General features: G+C 41.2%; 1 protein-coding gene across 1 annotated transcript in view; it reads left to right on the top strand.

Annotated features, from left to right (window-relative positions):
- LOC117519759 (neuroblast differentiation-associated protein AHNAK-like) overlaps nt 1-7,139 on the top strand; it is a 47,942-nt gene extending 40,803 nt beyond the window's left edge. Inside the window, exons 14-15 of the mRNA XM_034181009.1 lie at nt 264-779; nt 816-7,139. Coding sequence (XP_034036900.1) covers nt 264-779; nt 816-6,121 — 5,822 coding nt within the window. The 3' untranslated portion in view covers nt 6,122-7,139. The remainder of the gene's footprint in view (nt 1-263; nt 780-815) is intronic.
- Nucleotides 7,140-26,372: the final 19,233 nt, after the last annotated feature.

Raw genomic sequence — 26,372 nt, 5'->3', positions numbered from 1 at the left:
AATGCCCAAAATCCCAATGCCATCAATTGGTTTTAAAGGCATGAAAGGGGAAGGTCCTGATGTTGGTATCAATCTTCCAAAAGCAGACATTGATTTCAAAGCACCTGAACTTGCCATAAAGAGTCCAAAATTTGAGATTGAAGGGCCAGATGGTGGTTTGAAAATGCCAGACATAAAACTGCCAACAGTTAACATTAAAGGTCCGAAAGTGGAGGGTCTTGATGCTAACATCAAAGTTCCCAAACCTGACATTGATATCAAAGGGCCAGATGTTGACATTGAAGGGCCCGAGGGTGGAATTAGTCTGCCCACAATCAAAATGCCATCAATTCCAGTACCCAACATTAACTTGCCCAAATTTGATTTGAATTTGAAAGGTCCCAAAGTGAAAGGAAATGTTGATGTGTCTGCTCCAAAGATTGAAGGAGATATAAAACTACCTGAGGGTGAAATTGAAGGGCCAGATGTTGACATTTCAAGCCCTGGGGGTGGATTTAAAATGCCCAAAATTAAAATGCCAACAATGAATATTAAAGGTCCAAAAGTGGAGGGAGGTGACGTTGGCTACGATCTTCCTAAAGCCGATGTACACATGAAAGCACCTGATGTTGATATTGAAGGGCCTGAGGGTGGATTTAAAATACCCCACTTCAGTCTGCCATCATTTAATTTTAAAGGTCCAAAATTGGAGGGTCCTGATGTTGATTTCAATCTTCCGAAAGCAGATATCCGCATCAAAACACCAGAACTTGATATTAAAGGTCCAGATACTGAGATTGAACATCCTAAAGCTGGTTTTAGTCTCCCTAAAATAAAAATGTCATCAATGTCAGGGCCTGAGGTGGATTTGAATATCAAAGGTGGTCAAATGAAAGCTGATATGGATGTTGATGTGCCAAAACTTGAAGGAGACATTCCAACTGCAAAGGTGGATTTTGAAGGAACAGATGTTGATATTCAAGGCCAGAAAACTGGATTTAAAATGCCTAAATTTAAAATGCCAAAGTTTGGCTTTAAAGGTCCCAAAGTCAAAATGCCTGATGTTGATATTGATAAGCCCAAAGCAGACATCGATATCAAATTGCCTCAAGGTGATATCAAAGGACCAGAGGTTGATATTGAGGGTCCTAGTGGGAAAATCAAAGGATCAAAGTTCAAAATGCCATCTTTGCCAGGGCCAAACGCAAAGATGCCTGATGTGGATTTGACTCTGACAGGTCCCAAAGGAAAAGTTGAAGGTGATGTGTCTGTCCCAAAGCTTAAAGGACACATAAAATCACCAAAGATGGAAGTTGAAGGTCCAGATGTACATAGTTCAGGGCTTGAAGGTGGATTTAAAATGCCAAAGTTTACCCTGCCTAAATTTGGACTTAAAGGCCCAAATGTTGAGTTTCCTGATGTTAATATCACAGTTCCTAAACATGACATTGATATCAAAGGACCTGATGTTGACATTAAATCCCCCGATGTTGTCATTAAAGCACCCGAGGGTGGATTGAGTCTGCCTAAAATCAAAGTACCATCAGTTTCAGGGCCAAAAATTACCAAGCCTGAGGTGGATTTGAATCTTAAAGGTCCACATGTGAAAGGACAAATTGAAATGTCTGTAACAAAGATTGAAGGAGACATACAACCACCGGAGGTTGACATTGAAGGGCCCGATATGAATATTTCAGGCCCAGCAGGTGGATTTAAAATGCCCAAAATCCCAATGCCATCAATTGGTTTTAAAGGCATCAAAGGGGAAGGTCCTGATGTCGGTATCAATCTTCCAAAAGCAGACATTGATTTCAAAGCACCTGAACTTGACATTAAGAGTCCAAAATTTGAGATTGAAGGGCCAGATGGTGGTTTGAAAATGCCAGATATAAAACTGCCAACAGTTAGCATTAAAGGTCCGAAAGTGGAGGGTCCTGATGCTAACATCAAAGTTTCCAAACCTGACATTGATATCAAAGGGCCAGATGTTGACATTGAAGGGCCCGAGGGTGGAATTAGTCTGCCCACAATCAAAATGCCATCAATTCCAGCACAAAACATTAACCTGCCCAAATTTGATTTGAATATGAAAGGTCCCAAAGTGAAAGGAAATGTTGATGTGTCTACTCCAAAGATTGAAGGAGATATCAAACTACCTGAGGGTGAAATTGAAGGGCCAGACATTGACATTTCAAGCCCCGGGGGTGGATTTAAAATGCCCAAAATAAAAATGCCAACACTGAACATTAAAGGTCCAAAAGTGGAGGGAGGTGACGTTGACTTCGATCTTCCCAAAGCCGATGTGCACATGAAAGCGCCTGATGTTGATATTGAAGGGCCTGAGGGTGGATTTAAAATGCCCCACTTCAGTCTGCCAAAATTTGGCTTGAAAGGTCCCAAAGTCAAAATGCCTGATGTTGATATTGATCGGCCCAAAGCAGACATCGATATCAAACTGCCTCAAGGTGATATCACAGGACCAGAGCTTGCTGATGTACACATGAAAGCACCTGATGTTGATATTGGAGTGCCTGAGGGTAGATTTAAAATGCCAAAAGTCAAAATGCCATCACTTAATTTGAAAGGTCCAAACTTGGAGGGTCCTGATGTTGATTTCAATCTTCCAAAACCAGGCACCCACATCAAATCACCAGAACTTCATATTAAAGGTCCAGATACTGAGATAGAAGGGCCTAAGGGTGGATTTAGTCTCCCTAAAATAAAATTGCCATCAATTTCAGGGCCTGAAGTGGATTTGAATATCAAAGGCGGTCAAATGAAAGGTGATGTGGATGTTAATGTACCCAAAATTGAAGGAGACATTCAACCTCCAAAGGTGGATTTTGACGGACTAGATATTGATATTCAAGGCCAAAAAACTGGATTTAAAATGCCTAATTTTAAAATGCCAAAGTTTGGCTTTAAAGGTCACAAAATAGAACGGCATGATATTGATGTTGATCTTCCCAAACCAGACATCGATATCAAACTGCCTGAAGGTGCAATTGAAGTACCAGAGGTTGATATTGAGGGTCCTAGTGGGAAGATCAAAGGACCAAAGTTCAAAATGCCATCCTTGCCAGGGCCAAATGTGAAGATGCCTGATGTGGATTTGAATATGACTGGTCCCAAAGGAAAAGCAGAAGTTGATGTATCTGTTCCAAACCTTAAAGGACACGTAAAATCTCCAAAGATGGAAATTGAAGGCCCAGATGTAGGTAGTTCAGGGCTTGAAGGTGGATTTAAAATGCCAAAGTTTACACTGCCTAAATTTGGACTTAAAGGTCCAAATGTCGAGTTTCCTGATGTTAACGTCGCAGTTCCTAAACCTGAAATTGATGTGAAAGGAGCTAATGTTGACATTAAAGCACCTGAAGGTGGATTGAGTCTGCCTAAAATCAAAGTACCATCAGTTTCAGGGCCAACAATAGACAAGTCTGAGGTGGACTTGAATCTAAAAGGTCCTCATGTGAAAGGACAAATGGATGTGCCTGTTCCAAAGATTGAAGGAGACATACAACCATTCGAGATTGACATGGAAGGGCCAGATATGAATATTTCAGGCCCTGCAGGTGGTTTTAAAATGCCCAAAATTACTATGCCATCAACTGGTTTTAAAGGCATGAAAGGGGAAGGTCCTGATGTTGGTATCAATCTTCCAAAAGCAGACATTGATTTCAAAGCACCTGAACTTGACATTAAGAGTCCAAAATTTGAGATTGAAGGGACAGATGGTGGTCTGAAAATGCCAGACATAAAACTGCCAACAGTTAACATTAAAGGTCCAAAAGTGAAGGGTCCTGATGCTAACATCAAAGTTCCCAAACCTGACATTGATATCAAAGGGCCAGATGTTGACATTGAAGGGCCCGAGGGTGGAATTAGTCTGCCTACAATCAAAATGCCATCAATTCCAGCACCAAGCATTACCATGCCCAAATTGAATTTGAATATGAAAGGTCCCAAAGTGAAAGGAAATGTTGATGTGTCTGCTCCAAAGATTGAAGGAGATATAAAACTACCTGAGGGTGAAATTGCAGGGCCAGACATTGACATTTCAAGCTCCGGGGGTGGATTTAAAATGCCCACAATTAAAATGCCAACAATGAATATTAAAGGTCCAAAAGTGGAGGGAGGTGATGTTGACTTCAGTCTTCCCAAAGCTGATGTCCACATGAAAGCTCCTGATGTTGACATTGAAGGGCCTGATGGTGGATTTAAATTGTCAAAAGTCAAAATGCCATCATTTAATTTGAAAGGTCCAAACGTGGAGGGTCCTGATGTTGATTTCAATCTTCCAAAAGCAGGTGTCCACATCAAAACACCAGAACTTGATATTAAAGGTCCAGACACTGAGATTGAAGGGCCCAAGGGTGGATTTAGTCTTCCTAAAATCAAAATGCCATCAATTTCAGGACCTGAGGTCGATTTGAGTCTCAAAGGTTCCAAAGTGAAAGGAGACTTTGAGGTGTCTGTTCCAAAGATAGAAGGAGACATAAAAGCACCTGAATGTGAAATCACAGGTCCTAAACTGGATCCACTATCTATATCAGGGCCAGCATTCTCAGTGTCAGATGCAAACCTAAAGGGGCTTCATGTCAAAGAGGAGCTTGACATATCCATGCCCACGTTAGAAGGAGATATCAAAAGTCCAAGTGGCAAAATCACAGGACCCTCTCTTACTTTGGTAGGTGTTCCTGAGGACCTTGAAAAATCAGGTGTCACATTTCCCAAAATCAAAGGTCCTAAATTTGGAATTAAGACTCCAGAAGCTGGTCTTAAAGGTAGAGGTGAGATGTCCATTGGAGTCAAAGGTTCCAAAGCAGAAGCTAGTCTCCCGGATACTACAGCTGGTATTGATGCCCATGATATAAATTTAAAGGGAAAGAAAGGTAAATTTAAACTACCTAAAGCCAAAGGAAAGACAGCAAAACCTGATGTTGTTATAAAATCACCTGCAGTAGACGTGGCTCTAGATGACCCTAATATTCATGCAAAAGGAACTAAGGAAAAGAAAACTGTTTTTGGAAAGTTACATTTTCCTGATGTAGAAATTGATATCAAATCACCCAAACTAAAAGGTGATGGCTTTTTCTCAGATGCATTAAAATCTGACACAGATTTTCCATCAGCTAGCCTCAACACTGCCATTGAGGGTTCCGCTACTGACAGTGCAAATGTTACCATCGAACAGCCAGATGTGAAATTTACAACATCCAAAATCAAAATGCCAGATGTAAAGGTGTCTGCTCCTGATATTGATTTAAATGTAAGTGGACAAGGAGAAACACTCGTGACTACTAATGTACAAACAAAAAACGTAAAAGGTAGTGTGGGCATGGGCAAAAGTGGTTCAGGGGGTCGTGCATCTCATGGCTTTCAATACCCAGAGGGCACAGTAACATTTCCCAAACTCAAAATACCAAAATTTGGTATTATTTCAGATCATGACGTTGGAGGAGATGTTGGATCAGAACCTGCAATTAGCGGAGACATAAATATTCAAGCTCCATCTGCTAGTTTCGCTGTCCCTTCACAAAACATCAATGTTCCCAGTATGGAGCTAAAGAAGAGTGAAGTAAAAGTAAAAGTGAAAAAAACTAAATTATTTGGGAAATCAAAAGTCAAGGGCAGTAGTACAGGTGATCTTCATGGACCAGAGTTAGGAGGAAGTAAAGATGTGAGTGTACATGCTGGAGAATTTAGGAGTGAAAAGTTAGAAACAGAGGGACATTCTGGATTGAGTGTGTCATCTAAAGGCAAATCAGCCTCGCTTGACCTTTTCAAAAAATCACGGCATCGGTCGTCCTCTTTGAGCGATGAGGGAGGGCTGGCTGCTGCTGTCTCTCCAGGTCACTTAGAAGCAGAGGGTGGTGACATTTCTTTAGATCTAGGAGGAGCAAAGGCCAAAGGAAAGAAAGGCAAGTTGAAGTTTGGCACGTTTGGAGGTTTTGGTTCAAAGTCAAAGGGCTCATATGAAGTGACATTTGGTGAGAGTAGTGGAGCAGCTATCGAAGGCAGTGCAGGTGCATCGCTAGCATCGAAAAAATCAAGATTGTCTTCCTCTTCCAGCAGTGACAGTGGGTCCAGAGGTGGTTTTAGATTCCCAAAACTTGAGCTTTCTGTGTCACCAAAAAAATAAAGAATTATGAGGCAAGTTAAACTCTGTCATGTACACCAAACACAGACCATTATGCTAACATATTAAATCAGTCACTGGTCAACTCTTTAACAACTAAGAAGCAGTAGATGCGCTTCTGATTGTAGTTTACTGAAAGCAAAATTCTCAACTAATTACACAGGTGTACATGAGATTGTTTAAAACCCCATCAAAGTGTAAATAAGATTAATTTGTATTGTATTGGTAAATATTTTGTACATAGTCCAGATTTATTGAAAATATACCATGCCATGAAATTTTTCACAAATAGTTTCTCAAGCATTTGTTTTTTTTTCTTTCTTATTTGATTGTTACCTATATGGGCGTTATTGAAGAATAGGTGTGATATATTTGTATCTAGGGGTATGTTGCACAGAAAAGAGTTACAGTAACTGTTTTGAAGGAGAATGTTGTTCATAAAGACAGACACAAATGCTTATTTTTCATGTATGAAATGATTTTAAGGTTTGCTATTATATAATCAGTGCATATTTACACACACAACATAGAGCTGGCCCTGTATACAATCTTTTCAAGTGTGATGGCAATGTATAGATCTTAATTGCAAAGACAATCAATGTGTTTAGATACTATTAATGCTTATTAAAGTGCTGCAAGTACTTTGTCATTCAGTTAAAGTTCATTCTTTCAATTTATATTGTATTTTATTTACAGTAATTATGCATTTGCTTCCTTTGTTTTTAATCATGTTTTGACTCCTGAGTTCGGTTCTTACCATTTTTTTTTGGTGTTTCTTTTGCCTTTGACTTCACCCTTTGTTAAAAAAAAACATTTTCTCATTTTCTGGTCAAGATTAAAAATGGCATGATTTTATTTGAAAAATGTCATAAATATACAAGATCTTGCTAAACCGATTGAATTAGTTGCCAATAAATTCATTGTTTAAAGAGTTGCATTGTTTTGATGGCTATGAAGCATCAATGGGCCTATTTTGTGTTTCAATCATGCAAAATAAATAAAACAAACTGTTAAACTGTTATGCTTTGTATATCTGTATTTATCAGTGGTATGGATGATGTGTACAAAAGCGTATTGCATTCACTGGATTAAATAAAATTAGGTCCCTGATCTCGTAATTACAAGATCAGGAGACTCCTGATCTTGTAAATACTAGAAAAGATCTAATAAAAAAGCAATGTTTACTGTTTACTGTGTTGGCACTCTGGCAAAACAATAAAGTTCTTATAATTATGAGAAAAGATTGCGTAATTATGAGATCCTGCCTGAGGGATCGGAGGTCACGGGCATTCAATGTTGGTTTTTGGCCTTGCCGCTTACGTGTAGAAAGTTCTCCAGATTCTCTGAATCTTCTGATTATATTATGGACTGTAGATGATGGAATCCTAAATTGCTTGCAATTGAACGTTGAGAAACATTGTTCTTAAACTGCTGGACTATTTTTTCATGCAGTTGTTCACCAAGTAGTGATCCTCGCCCGATCTTTGCTTGTGAATGGCTGAGACTTTTGGGGATACTCCTTTTATATCCAATCATGAGTGTCCTCAGTTTCCAAATGCTTTTTGAGTGTTGTTAGAAGGAAAGGTGATGTAACACAGTGGTAAACATACAGTGGGGTAAAAAGTATTGATTGTGCAAGTTCTCCTACTTAGAAAGATGAGAGAGGTCTGTAGTTTTCATCATAGGTACACTTCAACTATGAGAGACAAAATGAGAAAAAGAATTCCAGGAAATCACATTGTAGGATTTTTAAAGAATTTATTTGGAAATTACGGTGGAAAATAAGTATTTGGTCACCCACAAACAAGCAAGATTTCTGGCTCTCACAGAGCTGTAACTTCTTCTTTAAGAAGCTCTTCTGTCCTCCACCTGTTACCTGTATTAATGCCATCTATTTGAACTTGTTATCTGCATTAAAGACACCTGTCCACAGCCTCAAACAGTCAGACTCCAAACTCAACTATGGCCAAGACCAAAGAGCTGTCAAAGGACACCAGAAACAAAATTGTAGATGTGCACCAAGCTGGGAAGAGTGAATCTACAATAGTCAAGCAGGTAGGTGTGAATAAATCAACTGTGGGAGCAATTGGAAGAAAATGGAAGACGTACAAGACCACTGATAATCTCCCTCGGTCTGGGGCTCCATGCAAGATGTCATCCCGTGGGGTCAAAATGATCATGAGAACGGTGAACAAAAATCCCAGAACTACATGGAGGGAACTGATGAATGACCTGCAGAGAGCTGGGTCCAAAGTAACAAAGGCGACACACTACGCACAGAGGGACTCAAATCCTGCAGTGCCAGGCGTGTCCCCCTGCTTAAGCCAGTACCTGTCCAGGCCTGTCTGAAGTTTGCCAGAGGGCATATGGATGATCCAGAAGAGGATTGGGAGAATATCATGTGGTCAGATGAAACCAAAATAGAACATTTTGTAAAAACTCAACTTTTCGTATTTGGAGGAAGAAGAATGCTGAGTTGCATTCCAAGAACACCATATCTACTGTGAAGCATGGGGGTGGAAACATCATGCTTTGGGGCTGTTTTTCTGCAAAGGAAACAGGACAACTGATCTGTGTTAAGGGAAGAATGAACGTGGCCATGTATCGTGAGATTTTAAGCCAAAACCTCTTTCCTTCAGTGACAGCATTGAAGATGCACCATGGCTGGGTCTTCCAGCATGACAATGATCTCAAACACACCGGTCGGGCAACGAAGCAGTGGCTCCATAAAAAGCATTTTCAATGTCCTGCTGTGGCCTAGCCAGTCTCCAGACCTCAACCCCATAGAAAATTTGTTGAGGGAGTTGAAAGTTCATTGTATTCTGTTTTTATTTACATTTTACACAATGTCCCAACTTCACTGGAATTGGAGTTGTATCCAAAATAGACCTTACAGTACAGATATTTGTCCATTCCTTCCCGTGGGTGATTTATGTAAATAATGTGAATATTGTCTCCATCATAGCTCTATAAACCACGGGCTGCACCTCTCCATGGTGCACAGTAACATGTCATTGCACGCGTTAGGCTTCAAGCTGACAGGATCTCACAGCTGAAACATATGATCACCTTCTAACTGTGTAGGCGATATGACGTGGACCTGTTTTGCCAGGCTGTGACAGCATTAAGAAACATGAATCTCACCTCCAATAATGGCCCAGGAGTGTTTCACAGTGCGGATGTGAACGTGGAGCTGGACGGCAGCCTGTGGTTAAAATCCTCTCACCCGGCCGCTGTGTGCTGGAATCAACCATGCAAAAATACATCACATGTAATAATCCAACCATCGTGGTGTCCAGAGTTATGTTATGCACCTGAAGTGAGCAAAAAAGAAAAAAGAAATTAAAGTTAGCTGGAAAGGCTCCGTCTGATGCATGGAACTTGGCCCACAGCCAGCAAACTTTCAGCAAAGCTGTCCAGTGGCACACGTGCGCGCTTAGCGGCTCATGCAGCGTTATGCATACACACACACATAGACACATGACTGAGTGATAATTTCAGCCCCACGCGTGTGTGAAACACAGTGAGGAACACAGCAGTGCCTCCCAGTCCGGTCCTGTGTTTGCCATCCAGACATTTGGGCATCAGGCAGTCTTCAGCGCCTTTTATGGCCATCTGGCAGCAGTCTGTGTCATCTACCTGTTGTCTACATGCGCTTTAGATGCCATCGTGCAGGTGTGGATGAGATAGATTGTATTTTCGGTGCTTTCCCTACCAAGTATATAGGTATCTCATGGATAACCAGTCTGTCTATTTCTCCTTTGCACACATTTTTATTGCACATTTTATTTGCACATTTTTACTGTGAATTATTTAGCATTGTTTCTGCAGAGAACTGGGGGCAACCATGAGCCTCTCGTCCGTGTATCATCCACAGATGAACGTACAGGCAGAGCGGGTAAACCAGGAACTTAAGCAGGCCCTCCGCTGCGTAACCTCCGCGCACCCGATGGCCTGGAGCAACAATCTGGCCTGGATCGAGTATGCGCATAACAGCCATAGGGAGAGGTTGGAGTCCCCTCGGTCCAGGCCCACCTACGGAGATGCCGTCGGGTGTGGCGCTCCGCCCGCTCTGCCCTGCTGAAGGCCCGGACAAGGGCCAAGGCCCATGCAGACTGCCGGCGTTCTCGGGCTCCTGCATACCAGCCCGGGCAGGAGGTGTGGCTTTTGACCAAAGACATACCCCTAAGCTGAAGGACTGCTTCATTGGACCCTTCAAGATCGTCAAAGTCCTCAGTCCAGCCGCAGTGAAGCTGTAGCTCCCCGTGTCACTGCGGATCCACCCCGTTTTCCACGTGTCACGTCTCAAACCACACCACTCCTCTGCTCTCTGCACCTCCGGACCGGCGCCGCCTCCTGCCCGGATCATCGACCTGGAGCCTGCTTGGACAGTTCGCAGGCTCCTGGACGTCCGTCAAAAAGGCCGAGGGTTCCAGTATTTGGTGGACTGGGAGGGTTATGGACCCGAAGAATGCTCCTGGGTGAAGAGAAGCTTCATCCTGGACCCAGCCCTCCTGGCCGACTTCTACGCCCGTCACCCCGTCAAGCCTGGTCGAGCGCCAGGAGGCGCCCGTTGGGAGGGGGTCCTGTTATGTGGGCCGCTGAAAAGGAGGTACTGCTGGCCACCACCAGACAGCACCCTGCCTTAAGTGCGGGTTTCAGGCACGAGAGGGCGCAGCCGCCTCCCAGGAGCAGCTTGAGGTGACAGCTGTCACTCATTAGTCATCTACCACCACATCCCATAAAAGCCGGGCAGCAACTCCGCCTCCCTGCCGAGAAATCTTCTTACCTTCAAGGTAAAACTCTCAGCCGATTTTTCTGTGCCGAACGCACGTGTCTGTCTCTGAGTTTTGCAGGAGTACCTGTTAACTACTGTCAGCTGGGAGCTGGGTTTGTGGTTAGTGGAGGAGTGACGTTCTTCATCCCTTACTCTAAACCAGATAAGTAGTACTTTCAGGCTCTGCACGAACTGTGTTCCTGTGTAGGAGGTGGAGATTTCCCTACAGAAAGAAACTGAACTGTTTTTGCTGATTGTTTTGCTGGGTGTACACACACCCACCATAAACTGTCTTTGCTTCCTGCCAGCAGTACCAGATCTGACAGCTGGAGACGGTGGCCACCTGGGGACTCAGGACTTGGTGGCTCCAGTGTGCTCCAGATCCGTTGGCAGGGGAAATCGTGTGGGACCCGGCTCTTCTCTGGACAGGCGTCTTCTATCCTCGAGCCTGCTCACACGTCACCTTTGTATCACTGACTTTGTTCCAAATCTGCATTTGTCTGTATTCCGTTGTGCACATTCCACAACATTAAATTGTTATACTTTTGACTTTCCATTGTCCGTTCATTTACGCCACCTGTTGGGGGTTCGTGTCCCTACACTTTCCCAACAATTTGATAACATCTCAGTGGGTGTGCTGACAAAACTCATAACAAAAAGCACAACTTGCTTATTTGATCCTATACCAACAAAACTGTTTTGAGCCACTGCAATCTGCTTTTAGAAAATATCATTCCACAGAGACGGCTCTCACTAAAGTGGTGAATGATCTTCTACTTGCAATGGATTCAGACACCACTACAGTTCTGGTGCTGTTAGATCTCAGTGCTGTGTTTGAGACTGTGGATCATCATATTCTACTTGATAGGCTAGAGAATCATTTTGGGATTACTGGGAGTGCCCTTGCATGGTTGATGTCATACCTGACCAGTCGATCTCACTGTGTTTTGTACAATAACACTACCTCTAATGTTAGTGACATGAAATTTGAGGTTCCACAGGGGTCCGTCTTAGGCCCCCTGCTTTTCTCCCTTTATATAGCACCCATTGGGCACTTACTGCGGCATTTTCGGGTTACCTTTCACTGCTATGCTGATGATACTCAGTTATACATGCCGATAACTACAGGTAATCTCATACACATAAAATCCATAGAAGATTGCTTTACGCCAGTGAGAAGCTGGATGTCCAGCAACTTCCTACTTTTACACTCTGATAAGACTGAAATTATCCATGGGTTTATCTCTTCTAGAATGGACTACTGCAATATTCTATTTTCTGGTTTACTGCAGTCCAGCATTAATGCTGCTGCGAGTGTTTTGACACATAGCAGAAGGTTTCAAATCAATTCAAATCAATTTTATTTATATAGCACCAAATCACAACAAACAGTTGCCCCAAGGCGCTTTATATTGTAAGGCAAGGACATACAATAATTACGGAAAAACCCCAACGGTCAAAACGACCCCCTGTGAGCAAGCACTTGGCAACAGTGGGAAGGAAAAACTCCCTTTTAACAGGAAGAAACCTCCAGCAGAACCAGGCTCAGGGAGGGGCAGTCTTCTGCTGGGACTGGTTGGGCCTGAGGGAGAGAACCAGGAAAAAGACATGCTGTGGAGGGGAGCAGAGATCAATCACTAATGATTAAATGCAGAGTGGTGCATACAGAGCAAAAAGAGAAAGAAACACTCAGTGCATCATGGGAACCCCCCAGCAGTCTAAGTCTATAGCAGCATAACTAAGGGATGGTTCAGGGTCACCTGATCCAGCCCTAACTATAAGCTTTAGCAAAAAGGAAAGTTTTAAGCCTAATCTTAAAAGTAGAGAGGGTGTCTGTCTCCCTGATCTGATTTGGGAGCTGGTTCCACAGGAGAAGAGCCTGAAAGCTGAAGGCTCTGCCTCCCATTCTACTCTTACAAACCCTAGGAACTACAAGTAAGCCTGCAGTCTGAGAGCGAAGCGCTCTATTGGGGTGATATGGTACTATGAGGTCCCTAAGATAAGATGGGACCTGATTATTCAAAACCTTATAAGTAAGAAGAAGAATTTTAAATTCTATTCTAGAATTAACAGGAAGCCAATGAAGAGAGGCCAATATGGGTGAGATATGCTCTCTCCTTCTAGTCCCTGTCAGTACTCTAGCTGCAGCATTTTGAATTAACTGAAGGCTTTTCAGGGAACTTTTATGACAACCTGATAATAATGAATTACAATAGTCCAGCCTAGAGGAAATAAATGCATGAATTAGTTTTTCAGCATCACTCAGAGACAAGACCTTTCTAATTTTATAGATATTGCGCAAATGCAAAAAAGCAGTCCTACATATTTGTTTAATATGCGCATTGAATGACATATCCTGATCAAAAATGACTCCAAGATTTCTCACAGTATTACTAGAGGTCAGGGTAATGCCATCCAGAGTAAGGATCTGGTTAGACACCATGTTTCTAAGATTTGTGGGGCCAAGTACAATAACTTCAGTTTTATCTGAGTTTAAAAGCAGGAAATTAGAGGTCATCCATGTCTTTATGTCTGTAAGACAATCCTGCAGTTTAGCTAATTGGTGTGTGTCCTCTGGCTTCATGGATAGATAAAGCTGGGTATCATCTGCGTAGCAATGAAAATTTAAGCAATGCCATCTAATAATATTGCCTAAGGGAAACATGTATAAAGTGAATCAAATTGGTCCTAGCACAGAACCTCGTGGAACTCCATAATTAACCTTAGTCTGTGAAGAATGCTGTTTCTGTACTATGATGAATTCTAAAACCTGACTGAAACTCTTCAAATAGACCATTCCTCTGCAGATGATCAGTTAGCTGTTTTACAACTACCCTTTCAAGAATTTTTGAGACAAAAGGAAGGTTGGAGATTGGCCTATAATTAGCTAAGATAGCTGGGTCAAGTGATGGCTTTTTAAGTAATGTCTTAATTACTGCCACCTTAAAAGCCTGTGGTACATAGCCAACTAATAAAGATAGATTGATCATATTTAAGATCGAAGCATTAATTAATGGTAGGGCTTCCTTGAGCAGCCTGGTAGGAATGGGGTCTAATAGACATGTTGATGGTTTGGAGGAAGTAACTAATGAAAATAACTCAGACAGAACAATCGGAGAGAAAGAGTCTAACCAAATACCGGCATCACTGAAAGCAGCCAAAAATAACGATACGTCTTTGGGATGGTTATGAGTAATTTTTTCTCTAATAGTTAAAATTTTATTAGCAAAGAAAGTCATGAAGTCATTACTAGTTAAAGTTAAAGGAATACTCAGCTCAATAGAGCTCTGACTCTTTGTCAGCCTGGCTACAGTGCTGAAAAGAAACCTGGGGTTGTTCTTATTTTCTTCAATTAGTGATGAGTAGTAAGATGTCCTAGCTTTACGGAGGGCTTTTTTTATAGAGCAACAGACTCTTTTTCCAGGCTAAGTGAAGATCTTCTAAATTAGTGAGACGCCATTTCCTCTCCAACTTACGGGTTATCTGCTTTAAGCTGCGAGTTTGTGAGTTATACCACAGAGTCAGGCACTTCTGATTTAAAGCTCTCTTTTTCAGAGGAGCTACAGCATCCAAAGTTGTCTTCAATGAGGATGTAAAACTATTGACGAGATACTCTATCTCACTTACAGAGTTTAGGTAGCTACTCTGCACTGTGTTGGTATATGGCATTAGAGAACATAAAGAAGGAATCATATCCTTAAACCTAGTTACAGCGCTTTCTGAAAGACTTCTAGTGTAATGAAACTTATTCCCCACTGCTGGGTAGTCCATCAGAGTAATGTAAATGTTATTAAGAAATGATCAGACAGAAGGGAGTTTTCAGGGAATACTGTTAAGTCTTCAATTTCCATACCATAAGTCAGAACAAGATCTAAGATATGATTAAAGTGGTGGGTGGACTCATTTACATTTTGAGCAAAGGCAATTGAGTCTAATAATAGATTAAATGCAGTGTTGAGGCTGTCATTCTCAGCATCTGTGTGAATGTTAAAATCGCCCATTATAATTATCTTATCTGAGCTAAGCACTAAGTCATACAAAAGGTCTGAAAATTCACAGAGAAACTCACAGTAACGACCAGGTGGACGATAGATAATAAAAAAACTGGTTTTTGGGACTTCCAATTTGGATGGACAAGACTAAGAGTCAAGCTTTCAAATGAATTAAAGCTCTGTCTGGGTTTTGGATTAATTAATAAGATGGAATGGAAGATTGCTGCTAATCCTCCGCCTCGGCCCGTGCTACGAGCGTTCTGGCAGTTAGTGTGACTCGGGGGTGTTGACTTATTTAAACTAACATATTCATCCTGCTGTAACCAGGTTTCTGTAAGGCAGAATAAATCAATATGTTAATCAATTATTATATCATTTACTAACAGGGACTTAGAAGAGAGAGACCTAATATTTAATAGACCACATTTAACTGTTTTGGTCTGTGGTGCAGTTGAAGGAGTTATATTATTTTTTCTTTTTGAATTTTTATGCTTAAATAGATTTTTACTAGTTATTGGTGGTCTGGGAGCAGGCACCGTCTCTACGGGGATGGGGTAATGAGGGGATGGCAGGGGGAGAGAAGCTGCAGAGAGGTGTGTAAGACTACAACTCTGCTTCCTGGTCCCAACCCTGGATAGTCACGGTTGGAGGATTTAGAAATTGGCCAGATTTCTAGAAATGAGAGCTGCTCCATCCAAAGTGGGATGGATGCCGTCTCTCCTAACAAGACCAGGTTTTCCCCAGAAGCTTTGCCAATTATCTATGAAGCCCACCTCATTTTTGGACACCACTCAGACAGCCAGCAATTCAAGGAGAACATGCGGCTAAACATGTCACTCCCGGTCCGATTGAGGAGGTGCCCAGAGAAAACTACAGAGTCCGACATTGTTTTTGCAAAGTTACACACCGATTCAATGTTAATTTTAGTGACCTCCGATTGGCGTAACTGGGTGTCATTACTGGCCGACGTGAATTACAATCTTACCAAATTTACGCTTAGCCTTAGCCAGCAGTTTCAAATTTCCTTCAATGTCGCCTGCTCTGGCCCCCGGAAGACAACTGACTATGGTTGCTGGTGTCGCTAACTTCACATTTCTCAAAACAGAGTAGCCAATAACCAGAGTTTGATCCTCGGTGGGTGTGTGGCCGAGTGGGGAAAAACGGTTAGAAATGTGAACAGGTTGGCGGTGTACACGGGGCTTCTGTTTAGGGCTACGCTTCCTCCTCACAGTCACCCAGTTGGCCTGCTTTCCCGGCTGCTCGGGATCTGCTGGAAGGGAACTAACGGCAGCTAAGCTGCCTTGGTCCGCACCGACTACAGGGACCTGGCTAGCTGTAGAATTTTCCACGTTGTGGAGCCGAGTCTCCAATTCGCCCAGCCTGGCTCTCACTAAAGTGGTGAATGATCTTCTACTTGCAATTGATTCAGACACCAAACAAGGTTTGACCACATTACACCCATTTTGGCACCCCTTCATTGGCTTCCTGTCCCATTGAGATCAAATTTTAAGGTTCTGCTTTAGTCTATAAAATTGTTCACGGACTGGCACCTCCCGACCTAGCTGACCTAATTAAACCCTATGTACCAGCCCGGGCTTTGTGTTCTCAAGGTGCAGGACTACTTTCTGTCCCTAGGGTGAATGAAAAGTCTGCGGGTCACAGAGCTTTCTCTTATCATGCCCGTGTTCTGTGGAATGATCTCCCTGTGTCAATAAAACAGTCAGATTCTATAGAGATTTTCAAGTCCAGACTTAAGACGCATATATTTTCCCTTTTGTATGGCTAGCATAATAACATAGTATGTTTCTATGCTTTCTTGTTGCTTAATGCTGACAAATTACACTGTATTTGTCTTTCTGATGCTTGATTCTGCTTTTTTTTTCTTTTCTCTCTGTTTGAGGTGGGGCTCCATCCAGAAATGGTTGTGGTATCTGTTCCAGAAACCATCCTGTGCACCAGCAACATTTCCTGTATGTTCATTTTGTGAATTGTTTTGTAATTTGTGTCTGTAGCATGGCCCAAGCAGAGGATCACCCCTTTGAGTTTGGTCTACTTGAGGTTTCTTTCTCAGAGTGAGTTTTTCCTTACCACTGTTACTCTGGGGGTTGGTAAGGTTAGACCTTACTTGTGTGAAGCGCCTTGAGGCAACCTTGTTGTGATTTGGCACTATATAAATGAGAAGAGATTGTAACTGAATTGAATTTTACACATTGCACAGATGCTGTCCTCATTGCACATTGTAATTAACTCAGCATGCAGGTGTATTTTTAAGCAAAATGGTATTCATGCACATTTTTTACCTGCTCAGCCATTTACTAAATCAGGTCAGTAGTGTACAACCCCTGGCAAAAATTAAGGAATCACCGGCCTTGGAGGATGTTCATTCAGTTGTTTAATTTTGTAGAAAAAAAGCAGATCACAGACATGACACAAAACTAAAGTCATTTCAAATGGCAACATTCTGGCTTTAAGAAACACTAAAAGAAATCAGGAAAAAAAAATTGTGGCAGTCAGTAATGCTTACTTTTTTAGACCAAGCAGAGAGAAAAAAATATGGAATCACTCAATTCTGAGGAAAAAATTATGGAATCATGAAAAACAAAAGAATGCTCCAACACATCACTATTATTTTGTTGCACCACCTCTGGCTTTATAACAGCTTGCAATCTCTGAGGCATGGACTTAATGAGTGACAAACAGTACTCTTCATCAATCTGGCTCCAACTTTCTCTGATTGCTGTTGCCAGATCAGCTTTGCAGGTTGGAGCCTTGTCATGGACCATTTTCTTCAACTTCCACCAAAGAGTTTCAATTGGATTAAGATCTGGACTATTTGCAGGCCATGACATTGACCCTATGTGTCTTTTTGCAAGGAATGTTTTCACAGTTTTTGCTCTATGGCAGGGGTAGGCAACCTGTTCCAGAAAGAGCCATGAGGGTGCAGGTTTTCTTTGCAGCCACTGACTCCACCAGGTGATTTTACTGATTAATATCACTTTGAGCAGATGGAATCAGTTAATCAGTGAAATCACCTGGTGGAGTCAGTGGCTGCAAAGAAAACCTGCACCCTCATGGCTCTTTCTGGAACAGGTTGCCTACCCCTGCTCTATGGCAAGATGCATTATCATCTTGAAAAATGATTTCATCATCCTCAAACATCCTTTCAATTGATGGGATAAGAAAAGTGTCCAAAATATCAACGTAAACTTGTGCATTTATTGATGATGTAATGACAGCCATCTCCCCAGTGCCTTTACCTTGTATTTGGTCCAGAGTTTAGACACAGCTGACTGTGAACAACCAACATCTTTTGCAACATTGCGTGATGATTTACCCTCTTTTAAGAGTTTGATAATCCTCTCCTTTGTTTCAATTGACATCTCTCGTGTTGGAGCCATGATTCATGTCAGTCCACTTGGTGCAACAGCTCTCCAAGGTGTGATCACTCCTTTTTAGATGCAGACTAATGAGCAGATCTGATTTGATGCAGGTGTTAGTTTTGGGGATGAAAATTTACAGGGTGATTCCATAATTTATTCCTCGGAATTGAGTGAGTCCATATTTTTTTCCTCTGCTTGGTCTAAAAAAGTAACCGTTACTGACTGCCACAATTTTTTTTCTTGATTTCTTAGTGTTTCTTAAAGCCAGAAAGTTGCCATTTGAAATGACTTTAGTTTTGTGTCATGTCTGTGATCGCTTTTTTTCTACAAAATTAAACAACTGAATGAACATCCTCCGAGGCCGGTGATTCCATAATTTTTGCCAGGGGTTGTATATTGAGGAGTATAAGGAGCCCTTGTTGAAAGCAGTTTTGCCTCAAACACAGGATGTGATCACTCACTACGTTTCTGGTTGCTTGAAAGCAAATGTTGATACAGTACAAAGGAAGGAAGTGATGGGGAGTTTCCTTTAAAAGAGGAAAGTGCCCCTTCCTTTTCGAGAGGAAAAATATGTTGGTGCTGAAAGAGGGACACACGAGACAAAAAAGGTGGAAGAGCCACTAAGTCTGAAATTTAAACTACAGGATTACAAGCAGATCATCTCCAGTGTCCTCTGTTTTCAAAGAAATCTGGACTCTTTAAACAGTCAGACGTAACAATTGGCATCTTCTTTCCAGGTAAGACCTAAAACTATCATATATTCTTCCTGAAATTAAGATCGTTGGAAAATGTCAAATTTGTTGTTAAAATGTAATCAACAACATAATGCCATCACAAAATAAAAAATATAATCTTTACATTGTGTCATTTTCAGATTTTCTCAATGCCCAATGCATGTAAAAACAAGAAATGAAATGTTGATTTTAATGTCGACTTTTCAGCACCATCATAGAGATTTTGTGTTTTGTTTTTCTTCTAGTGAGTATCATGTGAGCCCCGCCCCAACCACACACACACACACACACACACACACACAACACACACACACACACACACACACACACACACACACACACACAACACACACACAACACACACACACACACACACCACACACACAGAGACTAAAGACTAGTTTTTACGAGTTTGCAGTTGCACATCTACACCATCTGCAAACATTGCTCTTCTGCTTGCATCATTTCCACATCGCCACTGGAGGCAGTGCTACATAGAGTACCAGAAATTTTGTCATAGAGAAGCCCAATGTGGAAATACGAGGTCTGTGAGAAAAGTAACGGACCTTTTTATTTTTTTCAAAAACTTTATGGATTTGATTCATATGTTTTTACGTCAGCCAAGCTTGAGCCAAGCTTGAACCTTCGTGCGCATGCGTGAGTTTTTTCACGCCTGTCGGTTGCGTCATTCGCCTGTGAGCACGCCTTGTGGGAGGAGTGGTCCAGCCCCCTCGTCGTTGTTTCATTGTCTGGAAATGGCGGAATGATTTGGGACATGCCTATCTCGGCTTTCAATGCTTACCAGCCCAGTGAGTATAAGAGAAATTGTGGAGAGCTGGGCATGTCCCAACTTGTCCCCTGGCACTCCGAAACGGAGGTGTTCCTTTGTCTCGCTCGATGAGCGAATCGGTTGTGACACGCGAAGTCTCCGCGCAGCTTTCCATGACAAAATCTCTTGTTAAAAGTGAAATCTGCCGGAAAATGGCTGATGTCCAGCTCTTGTGATAACCAGAGAAATTGCTCACGACGGTCCCGGCTCCACACAGCCATCCGTTTAGAAATGATGTGGTGTTTTCTGCCTCTCGATGGCGGCTCGGAGCGTGGCGCGCCGTGCGCCATTGTGGGGCGTCCTTAAAGCTGTAGTAACACTCCTTATTCTCTGTGAAGCCTGTAAAGTTTTCACCGAAAGCCAGATAAATTTTTCGAATGGTTTCCAGCTGCCTGTCTCTAACAGTTTCTGAAAAAATTCTGATGGAAAAAAAGCCCAAATCATTCGCCATTTCCTTGCAATGAAACAACGACGAGAGGGGTGGAGCAATGCTCACTCAAAGCCTGCCCACAGGCGAATGACGCAACCGACAGGCGTGGAAAAACTCATGCATGCGCACGAAGGTTCAAGCTTGGCTGACGTAAAAACATATGAATCAAATCCATATAGTTTTTGAAAAAAATAAAAAGGTACAATACTTTTCTCACAGACCTCGTAATTTCCATCTACCATAGCATCTTACCTCTCCCAGTTTCCTGATTTTTGATTTCAACACTGAGCTCTACTTTCTCTGTTATTTTGTTACAGTTCGAGGCCAACACCTGATTGCAATGGTAAACTCAACCAATCAGGTTCTTTTAACGTGCAGCAGCGATGACATTGTTTCGAGAAGGACACACATTAACCTGTCATAAATCCTCTGCCACATTTGATTACCTATAATTTTCTGTTCTGCTTTGACCATAAGTGAGGCAGAGTTGCAGCAGCGCAGAAGTTAAAATTAGCCTATTAAACACATGCTTCTGAATGCTTGACACTCCTCACTCTGTCACTCCTTTCATTCACACTGACTACAACATCTTGGCATTCTGGGGTTAATGCTGTCTCTACGCCATTATCTCATTACTTTGTTCAACAGTACAGCAGTTTACAACATCCTCCTAATTCCCTGTCCTTGTCACTCTTCAATCTAGTCCCCGCTTGTCCCTAGTCTCGTTCTTATCATTCCGTCTTCCTTGCACATTTTTATTTTTCTTGCACATTTCATTTGCACATTTTATTACTGTGATTTATTCAGTGTTTAGTGTATATTTATACATGCTGTACACAGTGTTGTATAAAGTATCGGAAAACCACACTTAAGTAAAAGTACAGATACCCATTAAAAAAATTACTTTGGTAGAAGTTCAAGTCACTGATTGAAATGCTACTCAAATAAAAGTCTTAAAGCATCTAGTATTTATTGTACTTAAGTATGACAAATAATGTACAACTAAATGTACTCAGTATTGAAAGTAAAAGTACAAGTAATGTTAATAATCAAAAATGGACTGATTTTTTTCTATTAAGTTTATCTAGGTTTGTAAATGACTGGTAGTATTAGTCAAAATACTGAAAATTGTGCACGTCATACAAAACACTTTAGAAACAAGGTTTCAAAACCTAAATGAGAGTAGGCTACTCACTAGGTGTTCACAGCAAACAGTTATTTATTCTGTATGGATTATTTATTTTCATTGTTACATGGTTTTATCTTTTCTGTTGTGTTTTGTTTCATTTGGTTCTTTTGTCTCTTTCTCTAAACTTGTAACATTATTAGTCTATTATTATTGACTATTATTGTCTATTATCTAGACTATTATTGTTGTTGCTATAATATATGAATAAAAATTTGACTCCTTTACGACAACGAACGCTGATCCATTAATTATACAGAAAACAAATCACACAAACGTGCTGATGCAAAACAGCTTAATGCGAACTTTAACATTGAAAACGCATACATATGCTAACACGTTAGCGTCGGTCCGGTTGTAAGTTATAAAATACATCTATCAACTGTTTCCAGAAGACCATAACAGGTCGGTTTAACATAAAAATATTAAATATTGCTCACAGACATATGCTCTTCAGGGATTTAGCGGGGAAAAATTAGGTATAAAGCGAAATAAAGCAATCAATCCACGAATCGTAGATCGAAGCACTGCTTCGACCTCAATCACTGCTTCGATTGGTTCAAGGTTCAAAGCAAAGCTGCGCTGCAGAAAAGTTGATTACAGACCTGCTGCAGGTCTGTAATCAATGCAGAGAAATGATCATTTTCCTGACAAACACCCCCAAGTGCGCAATTGCAAAAAAGCCTACCAGACATGCCTCATGACAAATCGGCCTGACTTCGTTGCAGTCACTAGTAATCAGTGGTGTCTCTGGGTGAAAACATATTTTGTGTGTGTGTGTGTGTGTTTTTTGTAACGAGTAACGGCATGGCGCATAGAAATGTATCGGAGTAGAAGTATGCAATTAAGGTCGGGAAATGTAGTGAAGTAAAAGTGAAAGTAGCTGAATTAAAAAACTCAAGTAAAGTACAAAGTCTCCCAAACGTAATTAAGTACAGCAGTGAAGTATTTTTACTTCGTTACTATACAACACTGGCTGTACAGAGAGAGTGCAGCTCAACCGAAGTCATATCCTTGTATTCTGTGGATACTTGACAAATAAACACTTTCCTGATTCTGATTCTTCTTCTGTACTAATCTTTGATCATGCAGTCTTTGCTCATTTCTCACAAGGGTCAGACACAACTCCTACATGCTTCTTCCACATCCATGCCTAAGTGTAATGTTTCATACCCCAGGACACACCCTAATTTTCTACAATGTCATAATGACAAGCACCACAGGGTTGATGCATACCCTGTGCGCTCCCCACACCATGATATAAACGTGCAATTACATATACTATGTACGAGGTCTTTTAGAAAAGTATCCGACCTTATTATTTTTTTTCAAAAACCATATGGATTTGAATCACGTGTGATTACATCAGACATGCTTGAACCCTCATGGGCATACAAGAGTTTTTTCACGCCTGTCAGTTACGTCATTCGCCTGTGGGCAGTCTTTGAGTGAGGAGTGGCCCACCCTCTCGTCGATTTTTTCATTGTTTAGGAATGGCTCAGTGAGCTTTGTTGATTAAAATTTTTCAAAACTGTAAGGCACAACTGAGTGGACACCATTCGATAAATTCAGCTGGTTTTCGGTAAAAAATTTTAACGGCTGATGAGAGATTTTGGTCTGGTAGTGTCGTCGTAAGGACGGCCCACGGTGCCTGACAGTGATCTGTGCTTCGAGGCGGCAGCGTCTCGCCGTTTGAAGTTGAAAACTTCCACATTTCAGGCTCTGTTGACCCAGTAAGTCATCAGAGAACAGAGAACTTTCAGAAGAAGTCGGCATGAGGAGTTTATTCGGACATTCCATTGTTAACGGACATTTTATTAATGAAAGAACGTGCGGGCAGAGTCGCATGTCGGGCCGGACCCGACCGCGGGGGGTCGCGACAGGAAAAACACCTCCGTTGGAAACCTAATGGCAAGTTGGAACATACCCAAGCTGTTAAACAATTTCTCAGTTACTCACTTGTTGAAAGCCATCAAAAGCCGCCTGAATTTTACAAATGGTTTTCAACACAGAGGTGTTTTTCCTGTCGCGGCGCACACAGATTCGCCGAGTCGTCATGGAAACGACTCGGCGAATTTGCGTGCACGTCTTTCATTACAAAATGTCCTTAAACAGTAGAGATGTCCGCATAAAGTCCTCATGCCGGCCTCTTCTGAATCTTCTCTGTTCTCATCACGATGTCCTGGGTGAATTAAGCCTTAATTAGATGTTTTCAGGTCAAAACAGGCCGACGACGGCGCCTGGAAGCACTGCGCGACGTCCCGCTCCGTGGGAAGTCCTTACAGCGACAGAAACACCCCATAATCTCTCATCAGCCGTTAAACTTTCACCGAAAACCAGCTTAATTTCTCGAATAGTGTCCACTCGGATATCCCTCACAGGGTCCAGAAAAAATTTTGATAAAGCAACGCGCGCCGTCCTCGAGCAGCGTGTGAAACAAAGAATTCAGCCGAGAGGGCGGGACCACATCTCACTCAAGGCCTGCCCACAGGAAATGACGTCACCGACACGCGCACGAGGGTTCAAGCATGATTGGTGTAATCGCTCGTCATTCAAATCCATATAGTTTTTTAAAAAAATAAAAAGGTAGGATACTTTTCTGATAGACCTCATATGTAATAATGATTTTAACTGTACTTTATATGACTTCTGTGACTTCAACATGAAGTCATTTATACCTGTTAATCACAAATATTTTGCTGATCATATATGCCCGACATCAGGCCTCTAAGCTTATTGGTTTTTGAGATATATAAAAAAGTAATCTGCCTATTTCTCAGAATTTCTCAAAGTTTTTCCTACAGTTCTTTAATGGCATCAGAAAGTATAATATTACATATAAATGGAACCACATAATGCAATAATGTTGAAATATAACCTTATTTATGTAAAGTCACGCATATTGGAAACCAAGATTTTATCTTCATATAAATCACAAACATGTATCCCACACCAATGATGTATATAAAGGTAGAATTGGAAATATAACATATAACTGACATGTAGACAAATAAATGTTCAGCAATAATGGAATTGAGTAGAACTACATCATAACAACAGTCAACAAGTTATTGTAACAACTGACACATACAGTATTCAAACAACAACAATTACCTTATTAAATACAATTTAAAACATAATAAACAATTATCCATTGATAATTGGCATGCATGTAAGTGAATAGCAGTTACTCAGTACTTGCCAATACTGGTTCCACAAGATCATAACAACAGAAAACATCTTTTGCAGCATATGCCAGTTAACTTCCGTGACTCAATAGAATTCTTGCAGCCTCCTTAAGGCTTCACCTTTAACAAGTCTGTTTGCTTGTCTTTGGTGTGCTCCTTTCCTTACAAAAGTTACACAGTATGAATTTAACCATGTTATTCCTGATGCTAACTATCCAAAATGGCCACCTGTAGAATTGGTTGCTGACACACCAAAATGTAGCTGGCAAGGTATTGAACACAGCCTGGAAAAATCCTAAATCTTCTGTTGGTTATTCCTTCACATAGAATTCACAATATAAGCCACAAATAAACACTGTTCTGGACTGTGCTGCATGCTAGAAAACAACATTTCCCATAAATCAGGTCTGTTACGTATCAGTGAACATATCATCCAAGGCCAAATATGTGATATATGCCCAACGTTGTGCCAAAAATACAGAAAGATAAGATGTAAATTAAAGTTATTTACAATTCAGATTTTACCTCTGAATTATTTCTCCTCATATCTCTTGTATATGATGGTGAAAAAAGTATAAATATAATATTTTTCTCTTTCTCTCTATTTCTACATTGAACTTCATTATGTAACCTACTGAACTGCAGCTATTTTAATTAAAGTCTTCTATTTTGAAAGTTTCACTCACACATAGGCAGAATGACCCCACCCCCACCCCACACACGCTTAATAGCAGGGGTTCTAAACACTTTTCAAGTGTTAATTTAACACTCAGATGAGTGGATATATATGGACACTGTTGAGTGTTAATTTAGTTTTGCTGTGCAGCCGTTCCACCCAGTTTGATCCATCTAGGTTTCTTGGGTGCTGAGACAAAAAATGTGTTTTTCAGACTATGTTTTCCTTTACACTAACCTTTGAACTTTGACTAAACTCCTCCCAAATCTAATCACCTCTTGATATGTATTCAAGTAATATTCCCACCAAGTTTGAAGGAAATACACCTCAGCAATTTTTGAGTTATCTTGTCTCCCCCCCCACACACACACACGTGAACAAACACCAATGAAACAATGCCTTTCTATCGCTACTTCGCCAACACGCAGGGTAGAAATAAATTTGCCAGCTTTTGAATATCACTTTTGTTTACGAGCTTGAGGTGAAATTCTTTGGAAAAAAAAAAACCCACAATGAAATGTATGTTTTACATTGATAGATTCACTATACATTTCTAAATCCAATTACTTTACTTGTCCCTTGGTCAAATACAATATTTATAACTGACATTAAAAAAGTAGATAAAATGTCCAGATGCAGTAAGTGTTGGCAGCCCGACAGCATGCAAGAACGCTGCTGTTTTAACGATGATGATTCAGTCAGCATTGATCGATTGTTCACAATTGTCTTGTATATTGTACAGTAGTGTTCAGAATAATAGTAGCGCTATGTGACTAAAAAGATTAATCCAGGTTTTGAGTATATTTCTTATTGTTACATGGGAAACAAAGTACCAGTAGATTCAGTAGATTCTCACAAATCCAACAAGACCAAGCATTCATGATATGCACACTGTTAAGGCTATGGAATTGGGCTATTAGTTAAAAAAGTAGAAAAATAGTAGTAGTGTGGCATTCAGTCAGTGAGTTTGTCAATTTTGTGGAACAAACAGGTGTGAATCAGGTGTCCCCTATTTAAGGATGAAGCCAGCACCTGTTGAACATGCTTTTCTCTTTGAAAGCC

This window comes from Thalassophryne amazonica, chromosome 11 (genome assembly GCF_902500255.1).
Source record: "Thalassophryne amazonica chromosome 11, fThaAma1.1, whole genome shotgun sequence".
NCBI classification, from domain to species: domain Eukaryota; kingdom Metazoa; phylum Chordata; class Actinopteri; order Batrachoidiformes; family Batrachoididae; genus Thalassophryne; species Thalassophryne amazonica.
This window is presented reverse-complemented; position numbering and strand designations above follow the sequence as displayed.